This window comes from Charadrius vociferus, unplaced genomic scaffold (assembly GCF_000708025.1).
Source record: "Charadrius vociferus isolate BGI_N301 unplaced genomic scaffold, ASM70802v2 scaffold2, whole genome shotgun sequence".
In the NCBI taxonomy this organism is placed as follows: Eukaryota; Metazoa; Chordata; class Aves; order Charadriiformes; family Charadriidae; genus Charadrius; species Charadrius vociferus.
In genome coordinates, this window is record NW_009647595.1 from 2,402,498 (window position 1) to 2,430,116 (window position 27,619).

The window sequence follows — 27,619 nt, forward strand, 5'->3', positions numbered from 1 at the left end:
GCAAAACTTAACCAGTAATGACTACTGTGGGCATCTGTTTTATGGTCTCACTGCTGAGTACTAGGGCAGGGTACCTGAACTCCTGGCAGTCCTCTTCCTGGCAAACCTAAGCTCTTGAGAAGGGCTCTGCCAGAAGAGTAAGAGATGTGGCAGCACTTGGCTGCCCGCAAGTCCCTCTGAATGTCCCTGTCAAAGGAAATCAAAACACATTATAAAAACTGAACGTGTGGTTTATTATATTTAAGATGCTATTTGTCTATAGGGTTTAAATATGTCTGTTAACAGTAAATGAATGTAATTTTACATGTTCGGTATTTTGATACACAGTACAGGACTACAAGTGTGGTAAAGGAGCATGGGAAATTAATATTTCCTTGATGCACGTTTCAAATCCTGCAGCACCACTTAAAAGCTCTGAGTAAGGACTCAAGCTGCAGTATTACAAGCGCTACTAAATAAACCAAGAGACATACCTATGTTAAACATTAGAGAAACAAAACAAATGACACAAGGGTTTAATATTTAAGATTTGATACAGGATTAAAATACTAATATTTTTAATGTCCTGGTTTCAAATTAATAAATATAAAAACAATATAAAAATATACACCAGATGATAAAAGGATGCACTGAGTAAGGTTAGAAAGCTAAATTTCACTTTCAAACGTATGCAGGTATGTCTTTAGGGAGAGAATTTCTGTGTAGCTGCGACTGGTCTTTCGGAAGAAGTCCAAGCTTGTGAGCTGTTCGATGTCACGCACACGCGCAGTGTGCATCTTGAGAAGATCTTCAACCCACTTTGATTCATCCTCCAAGCTCTGAAATGTAAAAGGTTTAAAAAAGGTTTTATAACATGCCATGTCAAAAATCTGCTCTAAGAGCAAATGCAACTTTTCTAAACATTGGGTCTATTTGAAGAATCTCTATCCAAGAATGACTGAGGTAAACAAGTTCCAAGAAAATAGATTTGAAACTTAATGTGCAAGATGTTTTATTTCAGGACCCATTGTAGGATGGGGTTGAGACTACGACTGTAGTCATCTAGAAAAAGCTGGCCCCATATTGCATGTGTTTCAAAAGAACAGCCATATGCTTTTAGATTAATTGGTCACTACGTATTGTTTCATCTTACAGAAAGAGCTCCATATTAATCAGCTGTGTATTACCAAAGCCCAAACTCTACACTGTTTAGCTTTGAACCTTACCCCTATACATTGTTCTCATCTGACCAGCTCCTCATCTAACACAATATTCTTTTAATCTTTCCACTTTACTACTAGGAGACCATTATGATTCATTACACAGTTGGGACTATGGTTTATGTTGGTACCTGTAAAATCCTGTTATTAGAACATACATATTAATCACTGATGGAAAAAAAGCTTTCACTAAGCCTTTCCCAATACAAGGAAAAAAAAAATAAATCAGGAAGGTGATGCTGCTAGAGTGATCAGGGTCAGGTTGTGTGGGTGTAATCTCTCTTAGGTGACTGCTCCTGCTCCATGCCTCGTGCCAGTTCTGGCACTTGGCTGGAGCCATCCACAAACTAGTGTAACTCACTAGCACATCAGACAATCAGCCCTGAAAAACACTGCAGTTACTGGCCGTTTGAGTGCGTTAACCAGCCCAGCAACATGTCCCATGAGCATTGCAGCCAACCCTGGGGTTTGCACGGCAGGGAGCAGACGTGGGAAAAGGACAGAGCAAACAGGACTCTTCCCCTTTGCCCTCTCCGGCTGGTACATCTACACCGTGTCAGGAAGCAAGCTAGGATTGGAGGGTTGTGCCTCCAGGCACTTGGACTCCATGTGTGTGACTTGGAAATCTTGCTGATAAAAATCTATTTCTGGGCTTATTCCTGAAAATGAGCCCTTTTCTACCTGTCTCGGCAAGAGCCTCTCACCGATCAAGACTACGCTGCAGCAATGCCAGAAGCCTACCCAACACAGCCGATGTGCCACGGGCAGTGGGTCATCCTGCAAAGGCCGGGAGGGCGAGTGCGATCGTTTGCACAGAGGGGACACGAAGTACCAGCTATGTCATAGCCGGCTGCTCTAAAGCAAACGTCCGTGACCCAGTCAGCTCTCGTCTGCTTTCAAGCTTTTCAGCTCTAGAACCACTTTCCTCTCCATGTCACTGGCAACCTGAGCCCCCAAACCAAGTCTGGAGCATGAAAAGAGAGGTACAGCTTAAAAGGGAAAAGAAGGGAGCATGGCCCGCTTGCTCCCCCTCGCCTGCGATGCAGAGCTCCAGGAACACCTCCTGGCAGCATGAGGCTGCAGGAAGCCCCTTGCTCAGCCTTCAGCCCAGCTGTCAGGTTGCTAGTCTGCAAAATGGGCCTCAACAGGGTTATTACTGCAAATGCAATCACTACGACATTTCTGTTGTCTTCAAGCCTTCCTTCTGAGCAGGAAATCTGCATTTTACACAGCACAGAGGCAAGTCCCATTGCTAAGCAAAGCCCACTTTTTTGAATACAAGGAAGACTCCTACGAGTTTGCAAAAGTTCAGTAACATGAATAAATCACAGGACTGTGAGGTTGGTTTTAAACTGAGTCCAGCAAGACAGCATTTGCATGACCCCAGAAAATCAATCAACTGATCTAGGTTTTAGTTTTCCCATTTCACAACTGGCCCATGAAACCTCAGGTCCAGCAGCAAGGATTTTAAACACAGTGATCAGCTAACATGGTATTATATTACTGCAGAACAAGGAATTAAGTGAACGATAGTTTTATCCATCTGTGCTGGTTAGTCTCACCTCAATAGTACAGTGAGTCTTTGAAGGAGAAAATAACAATTGAAAACATGCAAGTAAATAGAAATAGGCAATCAATTAGGAGGCTAACCTAAAATCCACTGGAAAAGATACCAGATACTCTGGACAAAAGAATCTCTCTGGCTATCAGATTATTAGCTGGGAAGCTGAACATGATCAGAGTGTAGACAGGTAGGTGAGGAACTCACTTATTAAAAGAGAATTTAAAGGTTTTGCTGAAAGAGAAAAGAGTGGCCTGGAGGAAGTTTCTAGTAGGGTTCCTCCAGCTTTAGTCTAGGAAAGGATTTTGTGTAATGTTTTTGTACATGGATTTTGTGCCAAGGTCATTAGTGGGCTAGTTAAGAAGAAACCCAAACAATTGGGAGCTCCTACCAATGCTGAGGAAGACTGGAATAGCATACTGGAGGATGCAGATGTGGGAGTCCCTGGTATGGTATGAAATTGGGTTATCCACACTGACAGCAAACAATTTCTGCTAAGCTGGGAGCTTCTCAGGTGAAACAGCAGATAGAAGAGAAGGACCTGGGTGTACTGGTTGTGCATGATTGTGAGCCACCATTATAAAACAGCTATGGAAAAAGCAAATCCTAGATAGTATCAGAGGAGTTGTGTCCAGTGGAAAGAAAATAATTTTCATTTTGAGATCTCGGCTGGAGTATTTTATCTCATTCAAGTTCCAGAAAAAGAAATAAAAAATCAGACTGGAACAGATGCATAGGAAGGCAACTAAAATGCTCATCCTGTCTTACAAGAAGAGCAAAAAAGATCCTGGGTCTCCCATGAATAGAGAGAAGTATACGCCTTGAGAATCATCATAAATCATCACTAGGGTAAATCCCAAAGAAGCCCAGTGAAGGGCTATTTAAGCCATAGAAAAATGTTGACACAAGAATAAATGGGTATAACCTCACCATGAATAAACACAGTTTGGAAATGGAACAAATTCAAATGAGAAGAGTAGTGGTGTTCTCCAACGGCCGTGTGAAGAGAGAGAAAGTGTGTGCAACAAGAGCAGAGCGGAGGGAAAGTTAATATTTCTTCAGATCTTAAAAGAAATTGTGGAGATGTTAAGGAAAAATTCCTATATTATCCCAGGCATTTCATCCTTGAAGTATGTGATCTTTTACGCAATCACTTCTTTGAATAAATAAGATGGAACACGATGTGCAAAAGTAAGACTGACACTGTATTTGGCAAAATTTTGCCTAACTGCATTTTCATTCAAGAGCAACATCTAAATATTTTTGGAGTGGTTCTTTGCCACGTAAAAAGCATAGATCAATATCTGCTAATGACCTTGTAGTAGCGCTGAAGTTCATCCCAAAACTGTAAATATATACACTATAAGTAGCATGACCTACAGAGAAAAGAAGTCTGGGTTGGAATATTAAAAATCAAAGAGTAAAAGGCCATTATTCTAATAGTTCATAAAAAAAGATTTCAGCAGTTTAAGAGGACCATGACATTTAATATAGGGAGGAAAAAAATTGACTTTGTCATAAAATTACATATGGGCAGAGATACAAGGACAGAGGCACTAATAACTGCCAGATTAGTAACTACCAGATCACCAACTGGATCTTGATTCAGAGGAAAGCAGTCCAGAGAAAAACCACGATGAAATATATATACGTAGGACTTTCCGAGACTTCTGGTGGAAGACATCTCTGCCCAAAGCAGTTAAGAGACTAAGCAGGGGGAAGCCAGACCTGCTCAAGCAAGAGGGATACTGCTCCAAAAGCATGATTTTAAAAAGAGGGACCTGAAAGCAGGCGATGTTTGATGAATGAGAAAGAGACAGTGTTCCAGGTGAATCGTATACAGAGTTGGAATGACTATTTCTGCCTGTAGCTGGAATAGGAGTCTCAACTTTTTGTGCCAATACAAAATTCATAACATTAATGCGTTCATTCAGGAAACGGTCTCCTGGCAGCCTATAGTGAAGCGTCTGTGTGCAGGAATCCGCACAGCTGTGTAATGGGAGAACAAGTTCAGGCGGAAGGACAAGTCTAAATACAGCTGCCTGGGAGGACTGCTGTCCTTGCAGAGCACTGGAGTCCGTGGGGACCTGACCGCTCTCCTGACGCAGGATCATCTGCCCAGTGCTCGTGTTACTTTCTGTATGCAGCACTGATCAGACTGAAGCCTTTGTACGTCACCAAGATTCTTACACTATAGGATCTTGTACCCTAAAGAAAGATAGGAAACCAACCAGGAGGGTGTCTGGTCATCTCTGGTAATGAGAATCCAAACTTTTCCCTTGAATCAAGACATGTTCTGGAAACAGCAAGAGCTGGCACTCTACCCTCAGCAGGTTTTAGCATATAGTTTTAATACTGTGTGGGTTGGATGTAATCATGCTGTCTGATGCACTCAGACTGCCATAACAGACAGACTATATTGTACCTGCATATGGAAACAGACCTCAGTAAAAACAGCAGGCTGGCTGCCAGCACAGTACATCTATGCACGCAGCCTCCCCCCAGTCTGCTCTGAGGTTACACTGACAGTGGCTGCCAAAACACAGAAGCCCACAGGTTGTTTACTGCCAACCTGCTGTATGTCAGCTCTTCCAGACAACTTTAGATGCAGTAACAATTCCATATCTTCTTTAATATCACGGAGGAGTGCTTTGTCTAATGAGTTGAACATGACGCGTGATAGACTCCTACCCTGTCCTTTCATTCGAGACATCAGTGAGCACAAATATCTAACTGTAAGGGGGTTTCACATGTCCCAGGGACATATTTACCATGGGACTACAGACTGCAGCAGAACTTACATTGCAGCTCTCGTCATTGTCAGGCCGGTGGGGAAGGATGTACGAGAGAACGGAGAGTGGTCCATCACACTTGTCGGCTGGCTGAGTGAAATCTAAGCAGCTGGTTATGATGGCATAGTAATGAGTAGGAACGGGGATGGCACTGCCTTCCACAAACCTGAGGGAATAAAGCAAACATTTATCCACAAAGGATAAACCTCTTTGGAAGAAGGTTACACAAACAGCATGGTCTTTACTCCCCTACATGTGAGGACGCACGTATGTTGTTGAGATGTGTTTGACTGCTAGACACTGTCTGAAAATGAGCATTCAATCAGCTCATGTTTTGATAGTGTGTTTTAGAAATACCACACAGCAGTGCTGAAAGGCTTCTTCAGTTCAGGGACACAGAGAGAGAGCATTACTGAATTAACAAAAGGCTTGAGTATCTAACTCAATAGCACTGCTATGGTTTGCTCTGGTATGCAGTTGTCAACTCTTAAGTTCTGGAGAATTTTAGAGAAAATAGGTGATTTGGACGATAATTCAGCTTCATCTCAAGGATGAACGAACACTTAATTTCAAAGTCAAGGTGAGCAGTTACCTGCTGAATTGCCATTTCCTTATTTTACCACTGTCCTCTCTACAGGGCATTCAGTCCTGAGGAACAATAGTTTTAGAAAGAGCTAGAAAATTACATCTCCTCCAAAAAATCGAATAAAGTGCAGATAATAAATTGTTTAAGATAAAGCCACCATTAAGGGAAGCAACAGCAAACCAATTTAAAGGCAAACTCTTACTGTTTTATTTTGTCAGGTGTGTCATGTAAACCATCATAGTCATAGTCAAAGATTGGCCCACTTATAACATTGACTCCATTTCGTTCAGTGGCATATCTCTTCACCAAAACCCTTTGGAAATAATTCCATACCTCTGTGAGGGAAAAAAAAAAAAAAACCACACCAAAAAATAAAACACACCAAAATTTGGATAAGACAAAACAAGTCAAGATTACAAACATATTTTTTTTCCTGAAAATAAAAATCCAGTAGACATCATTCACACAATGGCAGGGGAAATCAAAGGCTAAGCATTACAGATTTACTGCGGCTTCATTCAGTTTGGTCAATAAAGTCTATTCAGACTTCTTTGTTCTCTGTTGATTTTTTCCCCAACCAGTGATAAAGGAAATGCACGGTACCACTGCCAGGCTGGCATTGCCATAGACACTGCACAGAGAGCCTGCTGTTCCTTCACCAAGTAGTAGAAACAGCTATTCACACGTTTTTGATGTGCCTGTAAACAATTCCTTTGTCTTTCTTATCTAATCGCAGGGAATGGTTCTGGGGTTTTTTGTTTTGTTTTGTTTTTTAATTCTAGAAAGGAAACAGCACCACGATAAAAAGAAAAATGCAAATGTGTTAAAAGAAAGGGAAGTACAAAGGTCATATTCTTCCAGTTAAATTCTTCTTGGATACAAAATATCTGACTTTTAAAATTAGGTACGTCAAGGATGACCAAATCATGGCGTGGCATCTCATTACAGCAACTTTTGGGAAGAGCATGATACTCTTTCTCCTACCACACCCGCGTCACCCTTAACAAGTTAAGAAACACACTGGAATCTCCAGTTACATCATTCTTTTCTTTGGTTGTAGTTTTTTTTACCTTTTTATTTTAACACTAACAGAAGTGTGTGTAAACAGAGCATCTCAAACTTGTAAAAGTTTAACTTTTGTCTTGCCAGCTCAGACCGTTAAGTCCACGGTTCCCCAGTGCTGACAGCAACGACAGCCTCAGCAAGTGCCCCAGGTATGCCTTGTCCTGAGCCTGCTCAGTGCCACGTGAACTCCCCCCTCGGGCTGATGCAGAGGGCCCCACCAGCAATGGTCTAACAAGAACCTCAGCTGCAGTAACCACTTTGCAATAGCACTCCTCCAGCTGCTCGCTCCTCCAGTGCATCAGCCTTAACAACAAAAATAGCCCCAAAAGGAAAGCTCCCCCTCCTCTGCACCACCCCTGGTTTTCCAGCTGAATCAGTTCCCCACTTGGGCTCCCCAGCAGCCATGCAAACAGCAACGCCACTGCAGTGGGGGGCCGGCCCGGGGGCATCGTCTGGACACTCCAGGAAAGCGGGAGCTGCTTAAGCCGGACTCACTACAGAAAAGATGGATACAGAATTATTGCCTGGGAGAATTGGATGGGACAGTGAGTTAAAAAAACAAAGCAGAGGAGGGGACCTCTCCAGGCAACACTGCCACCAAAGCCAGCATAGCATAAAGCTGTCGCTTGCTATTTTCCCTGTTGTGGAAAAAGCTCTGTATAAATAGTTTATAATCAGCTCTCTACACTGCAACGCGCCCACTTCGTAACTCCCCAGGAATGATATTATCTCCAGCATTTGTTCTCAGGGAATCCTTCACCCACTTGTGCTGAAGACGAAGGCCACTAGACAAAATGAGCTGCTGGTGGTGGGTTGTTCTCCTGTGATTAGCAGCTCAGCTAATTCGCTTAGACTAACATTAGCATAAAGAGCATTTTTATGAAGTGATTTGAGAGTGGGAAATCCCCAATAATTTTGCACTCTGTAATCAGTTAAGTGCCTTTGCTCAAATTTCCAGCAAACATCACCACTTGTTCCTACTCCGAGGTTTTTCAGTTAAAAACACTCTTTTCTGGTTAAAAAGAAAAAGCCTCCCATAGGCTTTGATGTTTATCCAAACCTCTCTGGCCTAAAATCTGAATTGGAAATCTCACAAGAACAGGCTCTTGAGATTCTTCCAAGGCTCCTCAATTCCTGCCAAGCCAAAAATGCCACCAGAATAGTCTGATGGTTTTCCTACCTCTTGGCAAAACTAGAGAGAAAAGGGATGTGCAGACAAAAGAAAAGTTAATACTATATCCCTGCAGCACTGAATGTTTCAGCCAGGTTTAAGTCATTCCTCATTTTCCATAAATTGGTTTCCTCTTCCTTTTTCTTTATAGGTAATAAATATGTTTGGACTCACTCTTAAGGGTATGAATAGAAAATAAAAAAATAATCACTTGTCCCTGAACTACAACAACATGCTAAGCGCACACTCCCAGGCTTGTGTTGAGAAGTAAAAGCATGTTTCCTAAGTACCTTCTGCACTAACTTGGGCTACAGACAAGAAAATCTGAACTATCTTGCATAAACTGAATTACTGTGGTATCAAGCAAAATTGCTGCACTACAGCACATCTGTGCTCTTATCTTAGCCCATCACCAAGGAAAATGAACCTTTCTTAAAGATTAAGCCTTTCTTGTGGCATTTTGCCTGCCCATACCTAGAACTATACAGGTGCCCGTGTGTATTATCTGCTGGCTATGGGTAACTGAACTTTATGTTCTAAACTTCCCTCATCAAATCATTCTATAGTCCAACACACATATCGTTAAAAAAGTGTTGGGAAAGAGAATAAAGCCATGGAAAGGGTACTTACTTTTGAAAGCAGGATACATTGGAATGATATTTGTTATTAGAAAAGCATCATATTTTGCTTCTGCAGAAGAACTTAATTCTGAAAACAATAAACCAGAAGAATATTAATAACATGAAATATCAGAAACTAAATGAACATAAAAATGTTTTAAAAAACGGCTTCAGACAGTAATCAAAAGGAATACTGTCATCTAAACAGCAATTTCAATCCTATATTCACAAGTGCACATTATATGCATAACATCCTTACTTTAATGTGACAGCTGGACATGGAAGGCAAGGATTTTATCTTTGCTTTAACTGTCAACCATTTCAAAATATTTTTATAGTTCATCTATTTTTGCGCTGTCAAAAGTCAGAAAGCTTCTCGGAAGGCTTTTACAAAACAGACACACAATTTCCAGAGAGCAAACTGCAGGATTTTCTTCTAGTTCTGAGCAAGCCTCTGCACCAATAATTCCATACCAGAAATCCACCATAAAACTTTTCAGCCACTGAGTGTGGAAGGCAGAGAAATGAAGTTCACAGCTGTGAGGCAGTTGTGTCCCTTAGATATTTACTAATCCTAGATCATTGCTCCAAGACTGAACCAATGTTACTGCACCAGGAGAATCCAGGACACTCATTTACACAGGTACTAGCACTGTTTCTATAGGATGGCAAAATTTTTCATAGTATGCAACAGCCTAAATGGATTTATAAATTAAATACATGTTTACCTTTCTGCTGTTGGAATTAAAAACTCTGACTAGATTCCCTGTTCATATAAGCTGGATCTATCCACTGACTTTAAAGGACCAGCTTTTGAAGATTGTCTTCTAGCTTGTACTCCTACTCTGTACAAATCTGTGTTCACCTTAGTTGTTATTAACTAAACTGGGACACTTCACTCTTTTGGTGCGTGAAGGTGGGCACCAGTTTGGAACATCTCTCATGGAGCTGACAGACCACAGCCATGATGGTGACTTTTGGCATTAGGCCCTTGGTCCTCAGCAAGAATAATGTATCCATCCCATTTAGCCCCTTATATGACACCAGTGCAGATGCAGCTCCTCTGAGAAGACATCACGGAGGAAAAATCAGCTCAGAGCAGCAGAAATTAAACCATTCCTACCTATATTCTTTCCCAACAATCTCAAAAAAACCCCTTAGTTTGTTTATATTTGGTGGGAAGATTTTTTTTACACCTAAGATTTTTCATAACAAAAAAGAGGATCACAAAACCTCTAGGTATTAAAAAGCTATCTGAACTTACGCGGAGGGAAAAGGAAGCCATACGAGAGCTGTTTGTCGCCTCTGTAGGCTGCGCAGCTCTGACTGTTTCCTGGAGAAATCCGGAGGTCGGGTCTCACACAGCTGGCCAGATGCTCAGGGACACCTGATACCTCTGCCTGCATTGAGGAACATACACAGAAATGACCAGAAAGGTAATTCCAGCATTTGTAGCCAAAAGGAAACAATTTTATATAGTCGACAGATTAGATGGAAGGCCTTGTGTGGAGTAAAATAAACCACCCAGCTCTAAAATCAAGTCCTGTATCTGCTGCAGAGCCCCTCCTTCAGGTAACAGAAGTCACCATGGGAAATAATTCAAGTGAAACCGCTGATTATGCTGTCATAATAAACCAAACACCCAATGAGCAAAATTTAGAAAGAAAATTAAAATGGGAACAGAAAAGCTCTTTCCTCCTTAAGGAAAAAAAGGGATTTTGGCATTGCTTTCAATGGTATTTGACATAATTACTGGTGGGAAACTCTACTTGGCCAAGAGGAAATTTAGGAATAAAGGAATAATGATACCAAACAGATTTCCCCAGGATTTTTAAGTACTTTCCAAGAGCAAAGACAAAACTGACCTGTTTGGAAATAGTGTAGGATGTCCAGAGAGGCATTAGGAATGTTTCACTGTAGCCACTTTCAAAGTCATGGTGATGCAAGATATTGTACTTTGTGCGGTACAGCACTGCGGGGCGCCCATATAGTAGATGCTTCTCTACAGATCAGAAGAAATTATATTTACATTTATTACTGAAAGCCTTAAAGATGAAAAAAAAAGGTGGGTGGGGGGGTTGGCTTTCCAACACATGCTGATTTTACAGTGATCCTTAATAGGATACTGACTCTGAATAACTGCTAAGGAAATCCTGTAACAGAGAGAGCAGCAGTTCTTCGATACTTTTGGTTGTGAATCCCGTTCCTGGCTCACAACCCACTTTGAGGTTAGAAGTCCCTTCTACACTTGAAAGCTTTTTGGGGTCATAGCATGGGGAGAGGGCGTTTCCCCAAGCACAGGAGACTCCACAAGGATCTTTGTATCCACCTTTCAGTCACACGTGAGGTGATAAGCATTTTTTTTTGTAGCTTTAAATCAGCCCCTATCCTATCACTCCAGCCACTCTTCTCCAGACTTTCTGTCCTTCCCATGTTTTTTGTAAAGTCCCTTGCTAAAGAGAGGCACAAGTGCTCTCTCACTAAAAGAGTACTTTTTCCACTTGGCTGATACAGATGATGTTCTGAAGTCTGATGTGCTATTTTCTGTCAGTAATATCAAAGAAAAGAAAGAAACAAACCGACCCTTTTCCTAACTTTGGCTACAAAAGGTATCTCCAACTCTGTGAAACTCGCTTTTCTTCTGTCTGGGTGACATATTATGGTTAAATGTCATTAGATACCTCTGACAGGTTTGCTTATAAAAAGACAAAAACATCACTGAAAGAGATAAAAGAAAAATAAATTTCCTGGCTAATCTTCCATTGTGCTGCACGGTTCATTGATTTTGATAACCATTTGGCAAACAGGCTTGGCTCACTTTTGGAAATCAAAATATAGAAACAAGGAAAGCAGCCTAACACTGCTCACAGTCAGGCTTTTAACCCAAAAGAAAAAGGCGTGTTTTATTAGTGTTTGAGTCCAAACAGAGGATATTTTTATAGGACACAAGAAAGAAAAGTAGGAAAATCCTTGTCTAAGGACAAAGATGACAAACGTGCTTTATTAAAGAGAAGCTGAAGGATTATTTTTCTTCTGCATGTGAATAACAACATTGGCTAAATATACATGGTACACCATGAGGGAGAAGGGAATCACCAACTAAATGCAGGAAAATCCATAAACAGGTGCTACAGCCTGTCATAAAATACAACAAAATAACTTGCACATCGCAGAACTGCTTGTTGTTTAATTAAGGGGCACTTCATTCCACTTAACAGACGATTACAAGCAAGCAAGTGAAATTGGTTTAAATGCTTGTATCTTTAAATACATCAAAAATACTATTTTTATACTAATGAAGTGAAGAAGCATCAAAACCTTAAACCAAAATAAAGACATTGAGATATCTAGGAGTACAATGGTGAGGGTGTTTTTTCCTGATGCCAGAAACTGCCACAGCAGGGACTAGCTCTTCATTAATTGGAAAAATCTGTTTAACAAGATGAAAGCTGCAGAAAGGCCATTTAACTCAAAGAAAAGGAATAATTTCACCTCTAGCAACCAAAGCATAGGCTGCTTTGCCTGTTCACAACAGAAAAACTGAAGAAGTAGCTTCACGAGGGAATTAAAAAAAAAAAATATCTCCTTAGTCATCTGAGCAATATGATTTGAAGTATCTCCAAAGTCCAGCACTCAACACATCAGAATTTGCTAATTTGGCAATTGTTATGGTGAGGGAAAAACTGCAAATGGTCTGCCGAACCAAGCTCACAGCTGCGAGAAGGAAAGCTGTGCTTTGCTGTGCCTTTCAGTCAGTATTGCTGCTCAGAAAAGCGGTTCCCATCCCCTCCCCTCTGGTCCTATTGCTACGTTTTAACCTGGAGCACAGCCCTGCCGCAGCTGAGAGTGCAGCCACACAATGTCAGCGCTGGAATGCAGCAGGGAGGGTGCAGGAATGAGCGTCCAGGAGAGCAGCGGATGCTTTCTCCTGGGAGTAACATTGACTCGAATGCTGATGAGGGACAGAATCGCGCTGAGCATCCCTGAACCAGCAGAGCGTTTCTGCACTTGTTTCAGTGGATAACCCGCAGCCTAAAACTCAAGCATTAATGACCCAGACAGGGATTGTCAAAGCAGCTGTACGATCCTGTCTAACGCTGACTTTGTGAAACCTAAGCCTGAAGAGTACAGGTAAAACACAGTGTGCAGATGGGGTCTATGTTTTTTACCCCATCTGTCGTTTGCGGTTGAGTGGAACACTGCCTCGTGCTCCCTCTCCTTTCCTCATCTCTCCACTTCCACAGTGGAGATCAAGCCTCCTAACAGTGATGGAAAAGAAGAGCTAAAACTCCTGTCACTTTGAGCAATACTTTAGTCCTGGTTACAGCAAAAGATAGTGTGCACTTCCTCACATGAGCAGCAGTTACTCTTGCTCATGTATCTATCTCATGTATGTTTATGTGCTATTTTGACAGTTACTTGAAAAGACGGTTTACTACACATTAACTAAACCAAAGCAGCAGTTTGGCTGGTATCAATGATGCAAACTTTTTATTTATTTTTTTTTTTTTAAATTAACCAAAGTACCAGGGTCTTACCTTCTGTTCCCTTGACATGAAAGCGCTTGTTGAGTTCATCCAACTTGTTCTTCTCAAGAAGAGAAAAAAGGAACAAGATTAGGATCGCTGGAGCATTCTGACATCTCGTTTTACTAGGCATCTAGCAAAACAAAACTACTGCTATAAAACACTGACCATTTTTTTGGTTCCTGTTTTATAAAAAGCCATAATTGTTCCAAAAGGGTACAAATACTTCACAGGAAGGATCTGGGAAATTCTTACAGATCAAACCCTCTCAAAATAGATAAAATGGCTACAACTTCACTAGGCAACTACTGCTAAGAGAGGAAGCATCAGCAGATCCTAAACACCTACCTTATCATCACATGTACATCCTATGTCAAAATCTGATGCAGAAGGTAGAGCAACAGGATAGAGTGGTTTAGCAACTTCATCTGGCACCGTCGGTTTATAAACATTGGCTCTCAGCAGGTGATTTAAACTTCCATGGGTGCCATTATTGGGAGCAGGCTTTAATCCCAGCAGATCTATGAAAACACCAAAGACAAATTAATGATGGTTAGATTGCAAACGTGTATGCAGCAGCATGTCTACTGAGTTAAGATATTTATTTTCAATACTGTTTACACCCATGACATGTTAATGAATGCTTTTAATGTAATAAAAAGGCTAACTTTTTTTCCAAATCATAAAATTGCAAATGCTGTCTGAATACTATGGTGATCTTTATGACTCCTACAGCTTCCAGTGCAAACCCACAGTACATATGTTGCCTTTACACCACCCACCCAGAACGTGGTGTTATTAGTCACCTGCTTTAGAGATAAGGGATAATTACCTTTTTGGTATTTCATGTTTGAAAAAAAGAAACTAAATAAGTGAATTACACCTTCAGCTAAAAAGTTTTTTTACCCTGGAAAATCAGTATTAAAGAAAATATCATAATGAATACCTATATACCTCATCAGATTCTGCTTCATGGCTACAGTAGGAGTGTAGAAAACATAATCGTGCCAGGAGACGTCATAGAAAACTAAGTCATGCCTCTGAGTTACTCCATAAGACATGCAGGTGCAGAAGCAGCCTCTGAACAGAAATCTCCTTCCTAGGCTCCGAGCTGTGGACACCACGTGCTGTAGTGGTGTGCATTCGATCTCTGCCAAGCTGCACACACCAAAACTATGGTAACCCCCCTTTATTGGCCAGTATAGCCAACTGAGGCTCCTGAGAAGTGCCTTCAGCCCTCCTGGCCAAAAGGCAAGTGCTTGGGAAAGGGGTAATGGGGAAGGGGCAGTGGGAGGAAGTCAGCTCATGAGCTACCAGGTGCCTAAATGAAGTCCTTTTAGCTAAAGCAGCATGTTTCTCTTGCAATTTCTCAAGCAGGTAACTTACCACACATGACGTTGTAAAGTTCAATATTTTCAAAAGGAGGTACTTTGGTCTTGTATTTGAATGTAGGACCATAACCTATAAAGACAGTCTTAAAAAAAAAAAAAAAAAGAAAGGAGAGAAAAAACCAAAAGAAGAACATTTAAAGACAGGGTTTTTTTTTCAGTGAATACTTATATTTTAGACACCTCCAATTTCTTCTGCCTTCAGTAATCCCCTCACAAAGGTTACTGCATTGCTCATACCTGCATGCTGTTTATCTTGTTGTCATAGCCATGGTCTCCATGGAAGAAACATTTTCCCGTTGGTTTCTTGTAAACATCCACAGCTTTCCTAAATTGAAAAATTGTTAGAAAGTTTCCTCGAAGGTGTAGGTATGGTGGCTGACCCGACAGCACACTTCAGGGGTAGGAAGAATAAGGTGACACGGCAGAGCATTGCTCGTCTTTCTTGAATAGCAGTAGTGGGGACTGCAGGCTCATCCAACAACCCCAGGGTTTCTCCCTCTGCTCCCACTATAAGAGGATACAAACCTAAGACCCAACTCTTACTCATAGATTACAACCTTAGCATCTATTTACTTATTTTCTCAGGCTTTCTCATTCATTTCCTACAGACTGGTGGTATTTTGGACCATACTATTCCAATCCTCAAAAGGCCAACACAGGTTTCTAAGAAAGCACTTTTGTGATGTTACAATGCTGCAAATGTCATACGATGCTATAAAGTCCTTTCACCTGTTTGCCTTCCACCCAATAATCAGAAATTGGGAACAGAAACAAAGCTGGAGGGAAAAGAGAAATACTGTAATGAAGATAAATAGCTGAGAAAATAAGTGCTGTATCATAGGAATGCTGATTATCAGGTTGTTACTGAGTATTTTTTTACAAAATATGTGGAAAAATAAGTATTGTGTCATAGGAATTATGATTACCAGTTTGTTCCAGAGTACTTTTTTACAGTTTTATGAGGGCCATGTGCAGGCAATACATGCAGTGGGCACGATTATCCTACAAGTTAATTTCTTCATCTGCAATAAAATGATGCTCAGCCAAAGTTTGATTTTGGCCTTGTAAATAACTAGAGTTATAGAAATCAGGTTTGTAGCTACCATTTTCCTGGCTGTGAATATACAATGAATTAGTTATGTTAACAAATTAATTATTGGTGAATGAGATTTCATAGAATTTAATATTAAATAAGCCAAAGAAAGTCTGATGTAATTAATATGAAATTACTAAATGTAAACAAACCTGGGCCATCCCATCAGTTCCAGTAAAGTTCTTAAAACTAAAACATTTATAGGCCTCAAAATCAGGAGTGTGATTCTTTGAAATGTACGTGATCCCTAGCCACAGAAACTGCATGGGGCAACTGGCCAGCCAGCTAGCGGAGTTATGCAAGAAAGCAATTGGGGTTTCTCATTCACTGCTTCAGCAGAGTGATCCTTGCATAATTCACAGAAAGATAAGCACAGATGTCAAAAGGCACTTACAACACACCGTGTGTTTGCCTGGCAGCTATATGGGCAAAAAACCCTACCGTAATTTAAAGCTCATAACAGACTACCATGAGCCAAAAGCTGTGTCATCTTCCAAGAACCACTGAGTCAACTTTATGCATAAAGACCCAGCTGTTCCCATACTGTAATGTACAACATGTGTCAAAAGATCAAAGCAAGAAAAAGAATATATATTAAACCAGAAAGGGGTGCACAATTCATAAGGAAAATCTACTCCTCTTCTGTTCACTCTATACATATATGTGCCAACTTGTTTTTCCTCACTCAATTATTAGCTAAGAATATTAAAAATTGCCCATTTTTTATAATTGGAAATTCAGAGCCATATGGGAAAAACCAACCCAAACCAGGGTTTCCTTTGAGCTAAAGCATCCTGGTTTTCTGTGGATTCGTTTTTCAACATAATGCGCTGCCAGCACTTTGATGGCCACCCTGTCATACCCTTCCACATGATCTCAGGCATTCACCCACCCTGCCAGAGTCTCCATTTTCTTGCCATTCACCCATTGCATCCACTCAGCCTCTTGTTCCCTAACATCCCCATGTCACATACGCCTTCCCTTTCCTCCCATATTCCCCGTGTCTTGGTTGGAATAAGCTTGTACCTCGTTAATAAAAGCTTATCAGCTCTTATACTTGAGTTAATCAGTGAAAAAACACACAGCTGCTTGAGGAAACCAATCTGGGTTTCTGCCCTCTGTCCAGCTGCTGATTTGTCCAAACTTCAAAACAATTTTGTGTTCTGATACACGTCCCCCTGCACCAAATGTGACTGAACCTCACCAAGAGCTCAAAACTCTTCTTGCCCATGGGGTACAAGAGTGGGATGCTGACAGACAGGGCACCCCCAGGTTTCTCGTTTCCTCAGGAAAAAACAAAGGCTGAAAATCAGGATGGAACCAAAAGCAAGAGTTTACCTTGCCACATGCCATTTGCGATCTACCAGTAAATGAACATCCTCGATTCTTCGGTTGTAAGCATAGTGCAAGCGTTTAGGCAGGTGCTGTTTCAAGTAAGGCTTGAAGTGCTGGTCTGGCTTTCTACACTGAAAAATAAATGGTTACAAATGACACTGCCGTCAGTTAGCTTAGACAAGCATCAAACCTTGAGCTACAGAAATCAAGCTGTTAAGGTCATTATTGATGATGCCTTGAAAACAATGTATACGTTTAGAATAATTGGTCCAGCCCTTTCTGTGCAGTATTTACGTAAGACCAGAGCCCAGGGAGTCATTCAAAGATGTATTTGGAAAGCTTCATTCTCATGACAGTCTTTTTGAAAGCATCATGCAAAACATCACACTTACTTAGCTCACAGATGAAGAATTTTATTCTAATTGGACCAAAGCATAAGTTTCAGAGGAAAGCTGAATACTCAAAGTACATCTCGTTTGCAGATATATTTAAAGCTGTCTGGTTACAAAATTTGATTTTTTTTTTTAATCAGCTTTTATTTTAAACACTTTTTTTCCACTAAAAACAAGGTTACAGCTGAAGGTCATCAAATGAAATTTTTCAGCGTCTTCAAAGTGCTAGTAAAATATTTACCCTAAACGATTACTTTCCATTTCTGAAGGAACGAATAAATAGACTCAATTCAGGGAGTAGAGACGATCAAGGAGATTCTGGCTCTGCACTCCCCAAAAAGGTTATAAAACCTACTACAGCAGCAAACAGTGGAATTTATGACAAACATTAATCTGTACTCATGAAGGGCACCATTTAACACTCTTTATTCATGTTAATGGTTGGTTTTCCTGCCTAGAGAGTGAGGAGAAAATGATGAATAACACCCCAAACTCAGATGTGAAGTGAGCAGTGCAGTATGGACAGAGATACTTCCCAGTTCTAAATACTTACTGTAAGGTTGGCAACAATCACTTTAGGGTCATCTGTTAAGCAAAGAAAAAAAAGACAAAAATATAGAAGATGAACAACTTGCACAAGAAAACACAAGGTAATAATGTAGTTTTACAGAAGCATTCCTCTTAAAAGCTGGCTCATCATTACTAAATGTACACTGTACATATCAGATGAAATATCCTGAATATGAACTAAAGTTTAACTGTGTAGCCTTTACTTAGTGATATTTTAGTTGCTTAGGTAATGTTGCTCACTCTTTTACGATTTTGGCCTTAGCTTAATATTTATTCTCTTTTCTGAAAACATATAATTTCAAGTCTTTTGACTGCTTTCCTCTAAAATAAAAATTCATCCCCAAACTCAGACTTCCCTTGAAAAATTTTGAAAGCACATTTGAATGCAACAACGCACTTCCTTAGAAGCAGTAAGAAAAATATGTAACATTTTTTGTGTCTTTTAACATTTCTTATATTTCATAGGCTACTACAGAGTAAGTGAAAAGCCACAGTAAAACATTCTGGATATGCCTTTGGACTACTCAAGGGACACGCAAGATGCAAGAAAGTACAAAACCAGCAGCAGTCCACACTAACTCTGTCTTCTTGCAGAGTGTGTGTGTGGGGGAAGCATTTTTCAGTCCTGAGAGAAAAAACAGGCTAAGAGAAAATCTTAGGAATTAAAAATCTCTTGTTTAACTAATATTGTTTTGGTTGCTTAAGGCACAATATTGCTGAGCTTGAAACAAGCTCTACTGAATCTCAAAACACAAGCTACAGGCACACCCATTGCAGTGTTATCAATAGGAAAATAGAGGAGGAATTAAAAAGCTGGTAATTTGCATTTAAGGGGGCAAACCCCAGTTCTAAAACTAAGGAATATGCTTCTTTGTTTTATGTTCAAACTGCTGATTTATAAGCAATCACAAATATTCAAACTAGGAAGCTGTGGACAGAGGCCAAAGGAGGAAAATGGTATTGCGGGAAAACCACTAGTATGACTCAGAGGTCAGTCAGACAAGCTGGTCTTTTTAGAAGATATTGCCATCCATCCTCCAAAGAAAGCTAATTTTTCTCAGCAAATTGGGAATTCAAAGATTGAAAGATCTTTAAAAAAATCTTCTCAGAAGAACCGAAATGTAAGTTTTCAGTAGAACATGAAGTGCAGGAATTCAGCCTTTAGGCAGTCTAGTAAGTTGTATCAATGTATGTGCTACTTTCAACAGATCTTTGCACACTCATCCCATATTCCTACAGCATAAATACCCAGGTAAATTAGTTTATAGTAAAATAAATACATACATAAAACAGTATCTAAGAAAGTTTTACCACATTCTTATGATTTCTCCTGCTACTCTAGAAATCTTCAATCTTCAAAGCCCAATTTTTTGTGAAATCTGCCCTCAGCTGAAGTATACCCCAAGTGTTATGAGGGGTCAGTTTTCTGTCCCAACCATCTGATCTTCCCCTCAGCAAAAAGTTATCATCCTGGTAGCACGTGTTGCAAAAAACATAGGTACTTATGGTCTGAGTTTCACAGTTTGCAGGGTAGCTTAAATTGCTGGCAAAGCCAGGATAGCCCTGGTACGCTGAACCAGAGCAGCTGTGGTGCTGGCACAAACCCCGTCCTGGTACTGCTGCCCTGGAAGCAGTAGTCCTCAGCGGAGCAGTAGAGACCAGCTGGGTCTGTAATGCTTTAAATCCCAGGGTTAGCTTCACCAGAAGACTCCTGCCCGAGCCCTGTGTGCTCTCATCAAAGATCAGCTAATCTCAAACACTGTCAGGATGAATTTCTAACAGCACGGTACAAAAAAAGCAGCAAGTTTTACTGTCAACATTGGCCCTGAATGCACACTCTGCAGCTCCCTTATATCCTTCAACTTCCCCAGCCTGCTGCTGTTTAGCAACCCTCTTCTCATCTGTGCCAAAAGTTTGAAGCAGCCACTGAATTCAAAATTAACAGTTAACTTTTTTTCCATTAGCTCAGAAAAGGTACCAGATGCTTTTTTTTTTCTTATATACAATCCATGCAGTGCTGAGCTCCCTCAAGTCTCAATTTCATTGACAGAGGGGAGAAGTGAGTGAATAAACTCATGACATGTATGTGCAACTAGCTTCAAGAGTTCCTACTTCTTGCCATAAAAGGGTGGGTTTCAACACAGAACATTTCATCCCTCCACTTCACACAGCTCTGCCATTATGAGATCTGTCAGCTCCAGACTGGGAAAGGAGCGAGCAGCTGGTCTTTAGTGGGCTTCCCTCTGAATGTCCCGCCAACACAGTGTGTACTAACACCCTTCGTACAATGTCAGCCCAACGAAGGGACAGAGTCTAGTGCTCAGGACATAAGGGGTACAATTAAATTAACTTACATTTTAGGTTATTGCTAGACCTAGGGCGAATTCGCCCTAAAGATCCAGGCAGCAAAATGATATCTTCCACATTAGTCAGATAGTTGCTTAAAAATTCAGTTCTTTCACAAGTAGTGTCTTCCATCCCTGCAGAAGGAAAATGCAAATTTAATCCAGCTTGAAAATAAACATATTTTCCAAAACAGCACAGAAAGAGACACCAAACAGCTTATGTATTCTTTTCTTTGTATGACGAATCTTATTCTTGTTCTTTCCAACATCAGACGCTAGCAAGAGGCGAACTAGGAGTGATTTTAGCATTGCCTGCACAAGAGAAATGACAGTCTCAGCCTCATAGAAGCAGTCACCACATATGCCATGTGCGCACTGACACATCTCCAAACTAAGCTCATGGAAAAATCAAAGTCTGTTTCTAGTTTAGTGTACTACTTTGGGATTATTTTTTTTAAACAAAGGATTTTAAGAGAAGTCGCACACAAAAGGTATTGTCTGTTGGTGGTCTGTTCTAAGGCAGCCACAGATAAACAATTCTCTCCTACAGCCGTTTGTGGCGGGGAGGAATGTATTGCCAGTCACAGACGGTTCTCAGCACAAAACTGCCTTCCCTGGAAATCCTTCCTGCCCCTTACCCTTCTCTCCACGCAGCCAGAAAGAAGGCATATTCCATTTTATTGCTAATGTAGCGGTTGTCGTGAGACTTCCATAAACAAAGATCTAAACAGACAGGACCTTTGGTAGCATCATTAAAAAGTTATGCAAAAACAGGTTTATTTCAAACATAATCACATTTTTCTTGAGTAAAATTTTCTATTTCTTTTTGTCTTTGTTAGTATTTACTATTTCTTCTACTGCAAAGTTCCTTCCGATGTCTGAAAGGATGAGACCTACCAAATAGCATCTGTGCTTTTGGGTGACTCTCCATCTGACCCTGAAATATCTTTTTACCATTGTCCTCCTTCCTTCATTATTTTGATGACATTTTCTGTCCAAGCTGGACACAGTCCCTTACAGATATTCCAGTCTTTCTCCTAGTAGGATAACTTGACCTGCTAATTCCATGGAAATGTCTCACTCTAAAGTCCACTCCTTTCCTCATGAGAAGGAGAACATTGCTACTAAATTGTTTCCTTTCATAAAAGCTGCCAAAAGGATTACTATAGGCACATGAGAGCTTTCCAATACACGCAAGGAGAGATGCACTTGGATGTGACATCCAAAATGCCAAGCTTAGAAAAACTCTAAGTAGACCAGTAAATACCCAGATCGCTGTTATAAAAGAGAAGTGTTCTCCAACGATAATTAACAGGCGAGCTGAGTGTCGGGGGTTTTAAACTACCAGAAAAAATCAGCACAAAAAGTATCTTAGATGGAACTTTCATTTAAGCCACTTATTACATGCACAGCTACATTGCTCAAGCATTTATATACTGATAAAGAATACTGCTTATTTTACCATGATCACCAACAAAGATGACATTGACACATCGATGTAGTTTCAACTGTTTCAGTCCGTCCATTAGTTGTCCTACTGTCTTGTCAATCTCTCTGAGGGGATTCACCATCATCTGTGTAAACATGCAGAAAGGAAAAGAGTTAATTCTGTCATTGCAGTGTTCCCCCTTCTTCTACAAATGGTGGTCCTTTGGCAAAACTCTCATAGGGTAACCATCCAGGTCAAGAGGCAAAGCCTTGGCTGAGCTGTTACACACACAATTATCGTTCCATTTCCTTTCCCATATCCACACTGTGATTTCACCATGAGAAAGCCCTGCTGAGATGCTGACACAAGACAGCAAGAGATTCTTACAGCTGATCCTAGGCCTGCCATGGAAACGTGTACATTTGGAAAACAAAGTACAGGTATTAGAAAAATGCACATGATTTTGGGGTTCAGTTCCTTATAGATAACTAGCAGTAATTTTAAAAGGCTATTTTACATTAATGGTGTAGTCAAAACATGAACACGAAACAAAGCTTTGGACTTGGGATTCATATGCCAAGTCACTTAATGAAATTCACTTCAAAGGACATCCGATACTAGGATGACAACATGCAAGTCACTTGAGTAGCACATGGGGCCGGGAGGGAGTGTTCTTCAGCTTCAAAGCCAAGAGTTTCCAACATCTCAAATGACAGTTTTGGCAAAATTGTCAGCAGGCTCCAGAAGGCATAGATACAGTACTGTGATTTGTTCATTTAAGTTTCTTTTTTATTAAGAAACGAAACAGAAAACACCAAGACATGTTCACAGGATTGCATTTTCAGCTATAAGAAAATGAAACATATTTTACCAGATGGCACAAAAAAGGGAAATGTTTTAAAGTAAGATGTTAGGCAGAGGACTCATATTTTGTTTTGGTTTTGAGAAGAAAACTTTTCTTGTCGCTATATGCCAACTTCCTCCTTGTTTGTCTGTTTGATTTGGCTGGTCCAAGTATCCGCAACAAAACATCCTCCCAGTCACAAACAGAATACTAAGAAATTTTGGATGAGAAAAACCTAGATTTTGGCAGAATTTTCAGAGAAGAAAAAATAAACACGTTAGCGTGACCCAGAAAGAGACGGTTCAGAAATTCTCCCTCTGCCCAAGTCATTAAGGGATGGATGTTAAACGAGTCTGATGGGTTATAAGATGAGACAGGAAATGTCATCTCCCATGTGGCACTATAAATACATGGAGAAGTGGCTCACGAGAGGAGGAATCACGGTGGGGAACAGGAGGAACAGTTTCTGTAACATATGGAAGTGGTTCAGGCAAAGGCTGAAATTTTGAAATATTTTAATTCAGGAAAGCCTAAGTAGTCAGCTTCACTAAAACCGTGAAACATTTCAAGTTTAGAAAAGAAGAGAATTGTCTGTTTCAGCATTCTTCCCCTCTCAAATACAAAGAATTTTTTTTACCGAGCAGGAATTCCATTTTTATTAAACTCTATTTGTGTAACATCAATCACTAAGGAAATACAACTTTTACTCAGAATCCAAAGCTTATTCAAGGCAGCTGGAAATCCAGATGGATTTCCCATTAATGTTTACCTTTGTCAGCAGGCTTGACGCTTCTTTTAAAAAAATAATAATAATTTTTTAAAAAAGAGCAACAATACTTCTAGAGATTTCAAGGATTTCAAGTTATAGTAATTTTGTTTAGGTACCTTCTTCACCAATTTAATATCTAAACCTGCAAAGACATTTCTGAAACTGTAAGAAAGTCAATATAAATGAAAAATCTTGTTTTTAAAAGAAAGAACTCACACAGAAAACCACAAAAAACCCTCTGCAACTTTGCAGTTTTCACTGCTTGACTGTGTTCAAAGCAGCTCTTAGGAAGGTCCTCATTGGTGTTTCTTCATCTCATTGGAATTTTTCTTCATGTCTCTTCAATTTTTAAATACAGCTATCTTTTATTATTCTATACAATGTTCAAGTTTTTCCCCAAATGGTATTTGCAGCCTAAGGCTGGCTGTAGGTGGCATATTCAGGCAAGGATTTTTTGTGTGGACATGCTGCTCTTACAGCTCATGTTCTTTCCCAGATGCAACTTCCAAAGAATTATTGGGAAACAAATAAAACTCTTGCATATACCTTTCTTCATCTAATATTCTGATATTAAGCCTTTGTAAGGCTGTACAGAAACATTTTATCTTTCAAGATATATGGATCTCTAAGATGGTGCTACAATAAGGATTTGGTACTACTGTAAAAGCATTGAGTATGGGATCTGAGACATACAGACCACAACTGGATTCTCTCCAGAGTTTCCCCGTAGAAGAAAGAAAGACTTTAGATCAACTTGCAGATATGATGGGAACTCTTGTGTAATATTAGGATGTTTTTTCTGAAATAATAAAGATAAATTTTCACAGTTGACTTATCAGGAGGAGGCCTTTAGGGATAGGTTTGGATGACCTTTTCATCCAGAGAAAGAAAGTAAGAATAAAAAAAAAGAAAGAATCACATATGCTTATATCAGTAGGAATGTTACAAGCTATCTACTATACTTCATGCCAGAATGGTATAACTGGGAATGGCAAATTAATGAGTAATAGCGATATTGTCCGTAACACTTATCAGTTCTCCTCTCAGGTAAATCTGTGTTAAAAGTTCTCTGGAAAATTCCTGTTTTCTTACACCTGATAATTTTTTGCATGTCCCTGTCTGCCATGTCTTTACACTTAAAGAATCGGTCTCAACTGTTTTGAGTTGAATCATGCAACAAATCAAAAAACACCCCTGCAAAAAAGCTATTGAGAAGAGTGTTTATAGCCTCTTGCAGGATACAAGGAGTGTCAAGGCTTTTGCTTAAAGCCTAAAGGAGAAATATTTAGGTTGTTTATTTGAAGAGGTTTTGAATTATTTAGTTAAATTTCTGAAACAAAAATAATACTGAAGTGGTCTATAACCCCTCCTAGTGTGTTAGTTAGTGCCAGGTGGAGAAAGGCAGTGCACTAAGGAATACCCTTTTCCTCCGCTTGCACCTTTTCCTTGTAAAGCAATTTCTATTTGATGTTTCTCTTGTGAAAACAGACTGCACCACTTCTATTGCAAATACAGCATTCAGAAATCGTGTAATCAAGAATCCTCTACCCCCCAAAGTCACAAACTGGCTTTAAATTATTTTTTTTTTAACAACTTTTTGAGGTTCTTTCCCTTTTAGAGTTTATGAGTCACATTTTCAGGATTACCACGATGACTAGACACAGAATCTCAAATAATCACCAGTCTCCCAAGCACTGGGGAGTTAAGGAGGCTACAACATATTGCAGAATTTGTAATAGCTCAGAAGGGTTAGCAACACTGGTAGTGTCTTCTCAGGCACTTATCGGACATTGCCTCCAGCTGATGGCTGGATTTAAAAATATAAAGTGATTATAAAGATGAGTTTCCTTAATGCAAACAGAGTCTGAAACAAGAAACACATAGCTCCCAGAAGACTCGGACTGGTTTGGCTGCTTTGCTTTGGGTCCTTCAGTACATTTATAGAAGTTTCGTCTGCAAAATCCCAACCTGAAGCATGGACTGAACTCCCAAGTTGAAAAAAAATAAAGCTAGAGTGCCTAAAAAGTGGCACTTCCATCATAAAATTTTGGAACATATGTAAACTTACTTTCTTCCGACGAGCTTCCGCAGCATATTGATCCACTCTATGTACTTTTCTTCTTCTTTTCTTTGGAGCTGCAACTGGTCTTTCCTGTCTCCTCTTAGGAGGAAGCTTTCTCTTAGGTCTCTTGGGCGCAGTAAGAGGGGAGCCATAACTACTCTCCTGTACTGGCGGGGAGAGATGTCTGGACTCAGAAAAAAAAAGCCTGTCTCGACTCACATCAGAAAGTAAAGCTACCTGTGCCAGCTAATTCTGGATTATAAATACTGTGGCCTTTTCAAAAATTTAGGCATTTGGACAATTTAGGATCTGTCTCTCTTTAAGGAGGAATCCACCAATTGTACTGAAAGCAGAACAGCAGTTACGAGAGCGGACAGCATAAAAGCAAATGAAATTGGCGTTTCAGAAGATAGGTGGGGCTTCTGGTTTTGAAAATATATAGCTATGTGGGGCTTCTTATTGCTCAAATATTAATCCATTAATATTACCAAAATTTAAGTAAACTTAATTTCAATTTAAGTAAAATTCATTGAATGCAACCTAAGGAGTGTCTGGGGTAGAGTGCTGGTGGAAACGCAACATTTCACTTGGATGATGGCTCAGGTAGAGCCTGCCCAGTCCAAATGGCTTTCTGCAGTGTTTCCCACATACATTTCTTGGCTGAATCAGTGACACTAGATACCGTCATCAGTATCATTAGCAGGTGCCACCATCGTGTGCCAGGCCGTGCACCCCACTGAAATCACCAGAAACCCACTAGCCACTGTTATGGGGACTGCAGGTCTGCAGGACAGAGCTACAAAGGTGAGACTCGATTAGCATGGAGCTTGTAGCCTTCAAATCAGCTAGGCAGGGCATATGTATTAGTGGCAGCGCATCAGAAAGCTGCACTGCTGCCTGCCTTATTACCAGCTTTATGGGCAATTTGATAATTTAATTTCCTAGCACTTTCAGTATGATGTTTTATTAGGTAATATTATTGTCCATAAATCCACAAGTACTACCTGAGGTGGGCTTACAGATGGAAAAAAAAAAATTTAAGGCATAACTGGAAAAAACTACTATCCCATTAAGCTTGCTCATAATGTTAAACTGTACCACTCTCACTGACTTTAGCACAAGTTGCAGGCTCTTGGCACTGCTGGGGATGGCGTGTGAAGCAGTGACAATGACGCCTACCAGGAGACAGTAACTATGCTATGCTGCGTATAATGGAGCACGTTGAGTGGGCTTGAGAAGAGTCGGAGATTTATGATGATATTTTACTTCTATGTACTTAGGCAGCTTCTCACAGTTGTTCAGTTACAGAGCTATGTAAACAGGGAAGGGAAGGAAGGGGATGTTACCATCTGCCATGCTGTTTCATTGCTTCCAAGGCAAGCAGCTGGAAAGGAGATTCTAGTCCAGTCTCATTCGTCTCTCTCCAGAAAGGCATTTTAATAAAGCAGCACCAGAGTTTTCTGTTTTTAAAACGCTTCAAGCTTTGTGCAGTCCTGATGAGAGGAGCGGCAGGGAAAGGAAGGATTCTCGTTTTACTGTCTCTGAATCGGCTCAGACAGAGCTCCACAATGCCAGAAACACGCGAGCGCAGGAGACCCAGGTCTGAACACTGAAAACGGCCGTCTCAAGACAGCATGTTAGAGGAGCAAAAGGAATGGCTTAGCGATGCCAGATTTCGATGTGTTTTAGAGCTCTTATGGTAGTATGTTTCTACAATATTTTATTTTTTAAAAAAAAAAGTTAGCTAGGAGAAAAAAAAAAAAAAAAAGCCAAGTTCTTATTAACCAGCCAAATCTTAGCCTTGCTTGAGAAGAGTCAGAACAGAGTTATGGAGGAGGGAAACAAATCCCTCCCCGCTTACAGAAGGGA

The 27,619-nt window shown here is 40.3% G+C and overlaps 1 protein-coding gene across 2 annotated transcripts in view; it reads right to left on the minus strand.

Annotated features, from left to right (window-relative positions):
* Positions 1 to 214: 214 nt before the first annotated feature.
* ENPP2 (ectonucleotide pyrophosphatase/phosphodiesterase 2) overlaps positions 215 to 27,619 on the minus strand; it is a 59,231-nt gene continuing 31,826 nt past the window's right edge. Inside the window, exons 12-27 of one of the 2 annotated variants that reach the window (XM_009880992.1) lie at positions 25,757 to 25,912; positions 22,109 to 22,220; positions 20,656 to 20,781; positions 18,285 to 18,316; positions 17,343 to 17,470; positions 15,149 to 15,236; positions 14,907 to 14,994; positions 13,869 to 14,041; positions 13,752 to 13,760; positions 13,533 to 13,584; positions 10,860 to 10,996; positions 10,259 to 10,394; positions 9,005 to 9,082; positions 6,341 to 6,473; positions 5,562 to 5,718; positions 215 to 818 (exon numbers count right to left, since the gene is read on the minus strand). In XM_009880992.1, the coding sequence (XP_009879294.1) occupies positions 648 to 818; positions 5,562 to 5,718; positions 6,341 to 6,473; positions 9,005 to 9,082; positions 10,259 to 10,394; positions 10,860 to 10,996; positions 13,533 to 13,584; positions 13,752 to 13,760; positions 13,869 to 14,041; positions 14,907 to 14,994; positions 15,149 to 15,236; positions 17,343 to 17,470; positions 18,285 to 18,316; positions 20,656 to 20,781; positions 22,109 to 22,220; positions 25,757 to 25,912 (1,776 nt within the window). In that variant the 3' untranslated portion in view covers positions 215 to 647. The remainder of the gene's footprint in view (positions 819 to 5,561; positions 5,719 to 6,340; positions 6,474 to 9,004; positions 9,083 to 10,258; positions 10,395 to 10,859; positions 10,997 to 13,532; positions 13,585 to 13,751; positions 13,761 to 13,868; positions 14,042 to 14,906; positions 14,995 to 15,148; positions 15,237 to 17,342; positions 17,471 to 18,284; positions 18,317 to 20,655; positions 20,782 to 22,108; positions 22,221 to 25,756; positions 25,913 to 27,619) is intronic. The other variant, XM_009880993.1, reaches the window with a different exon arrangement.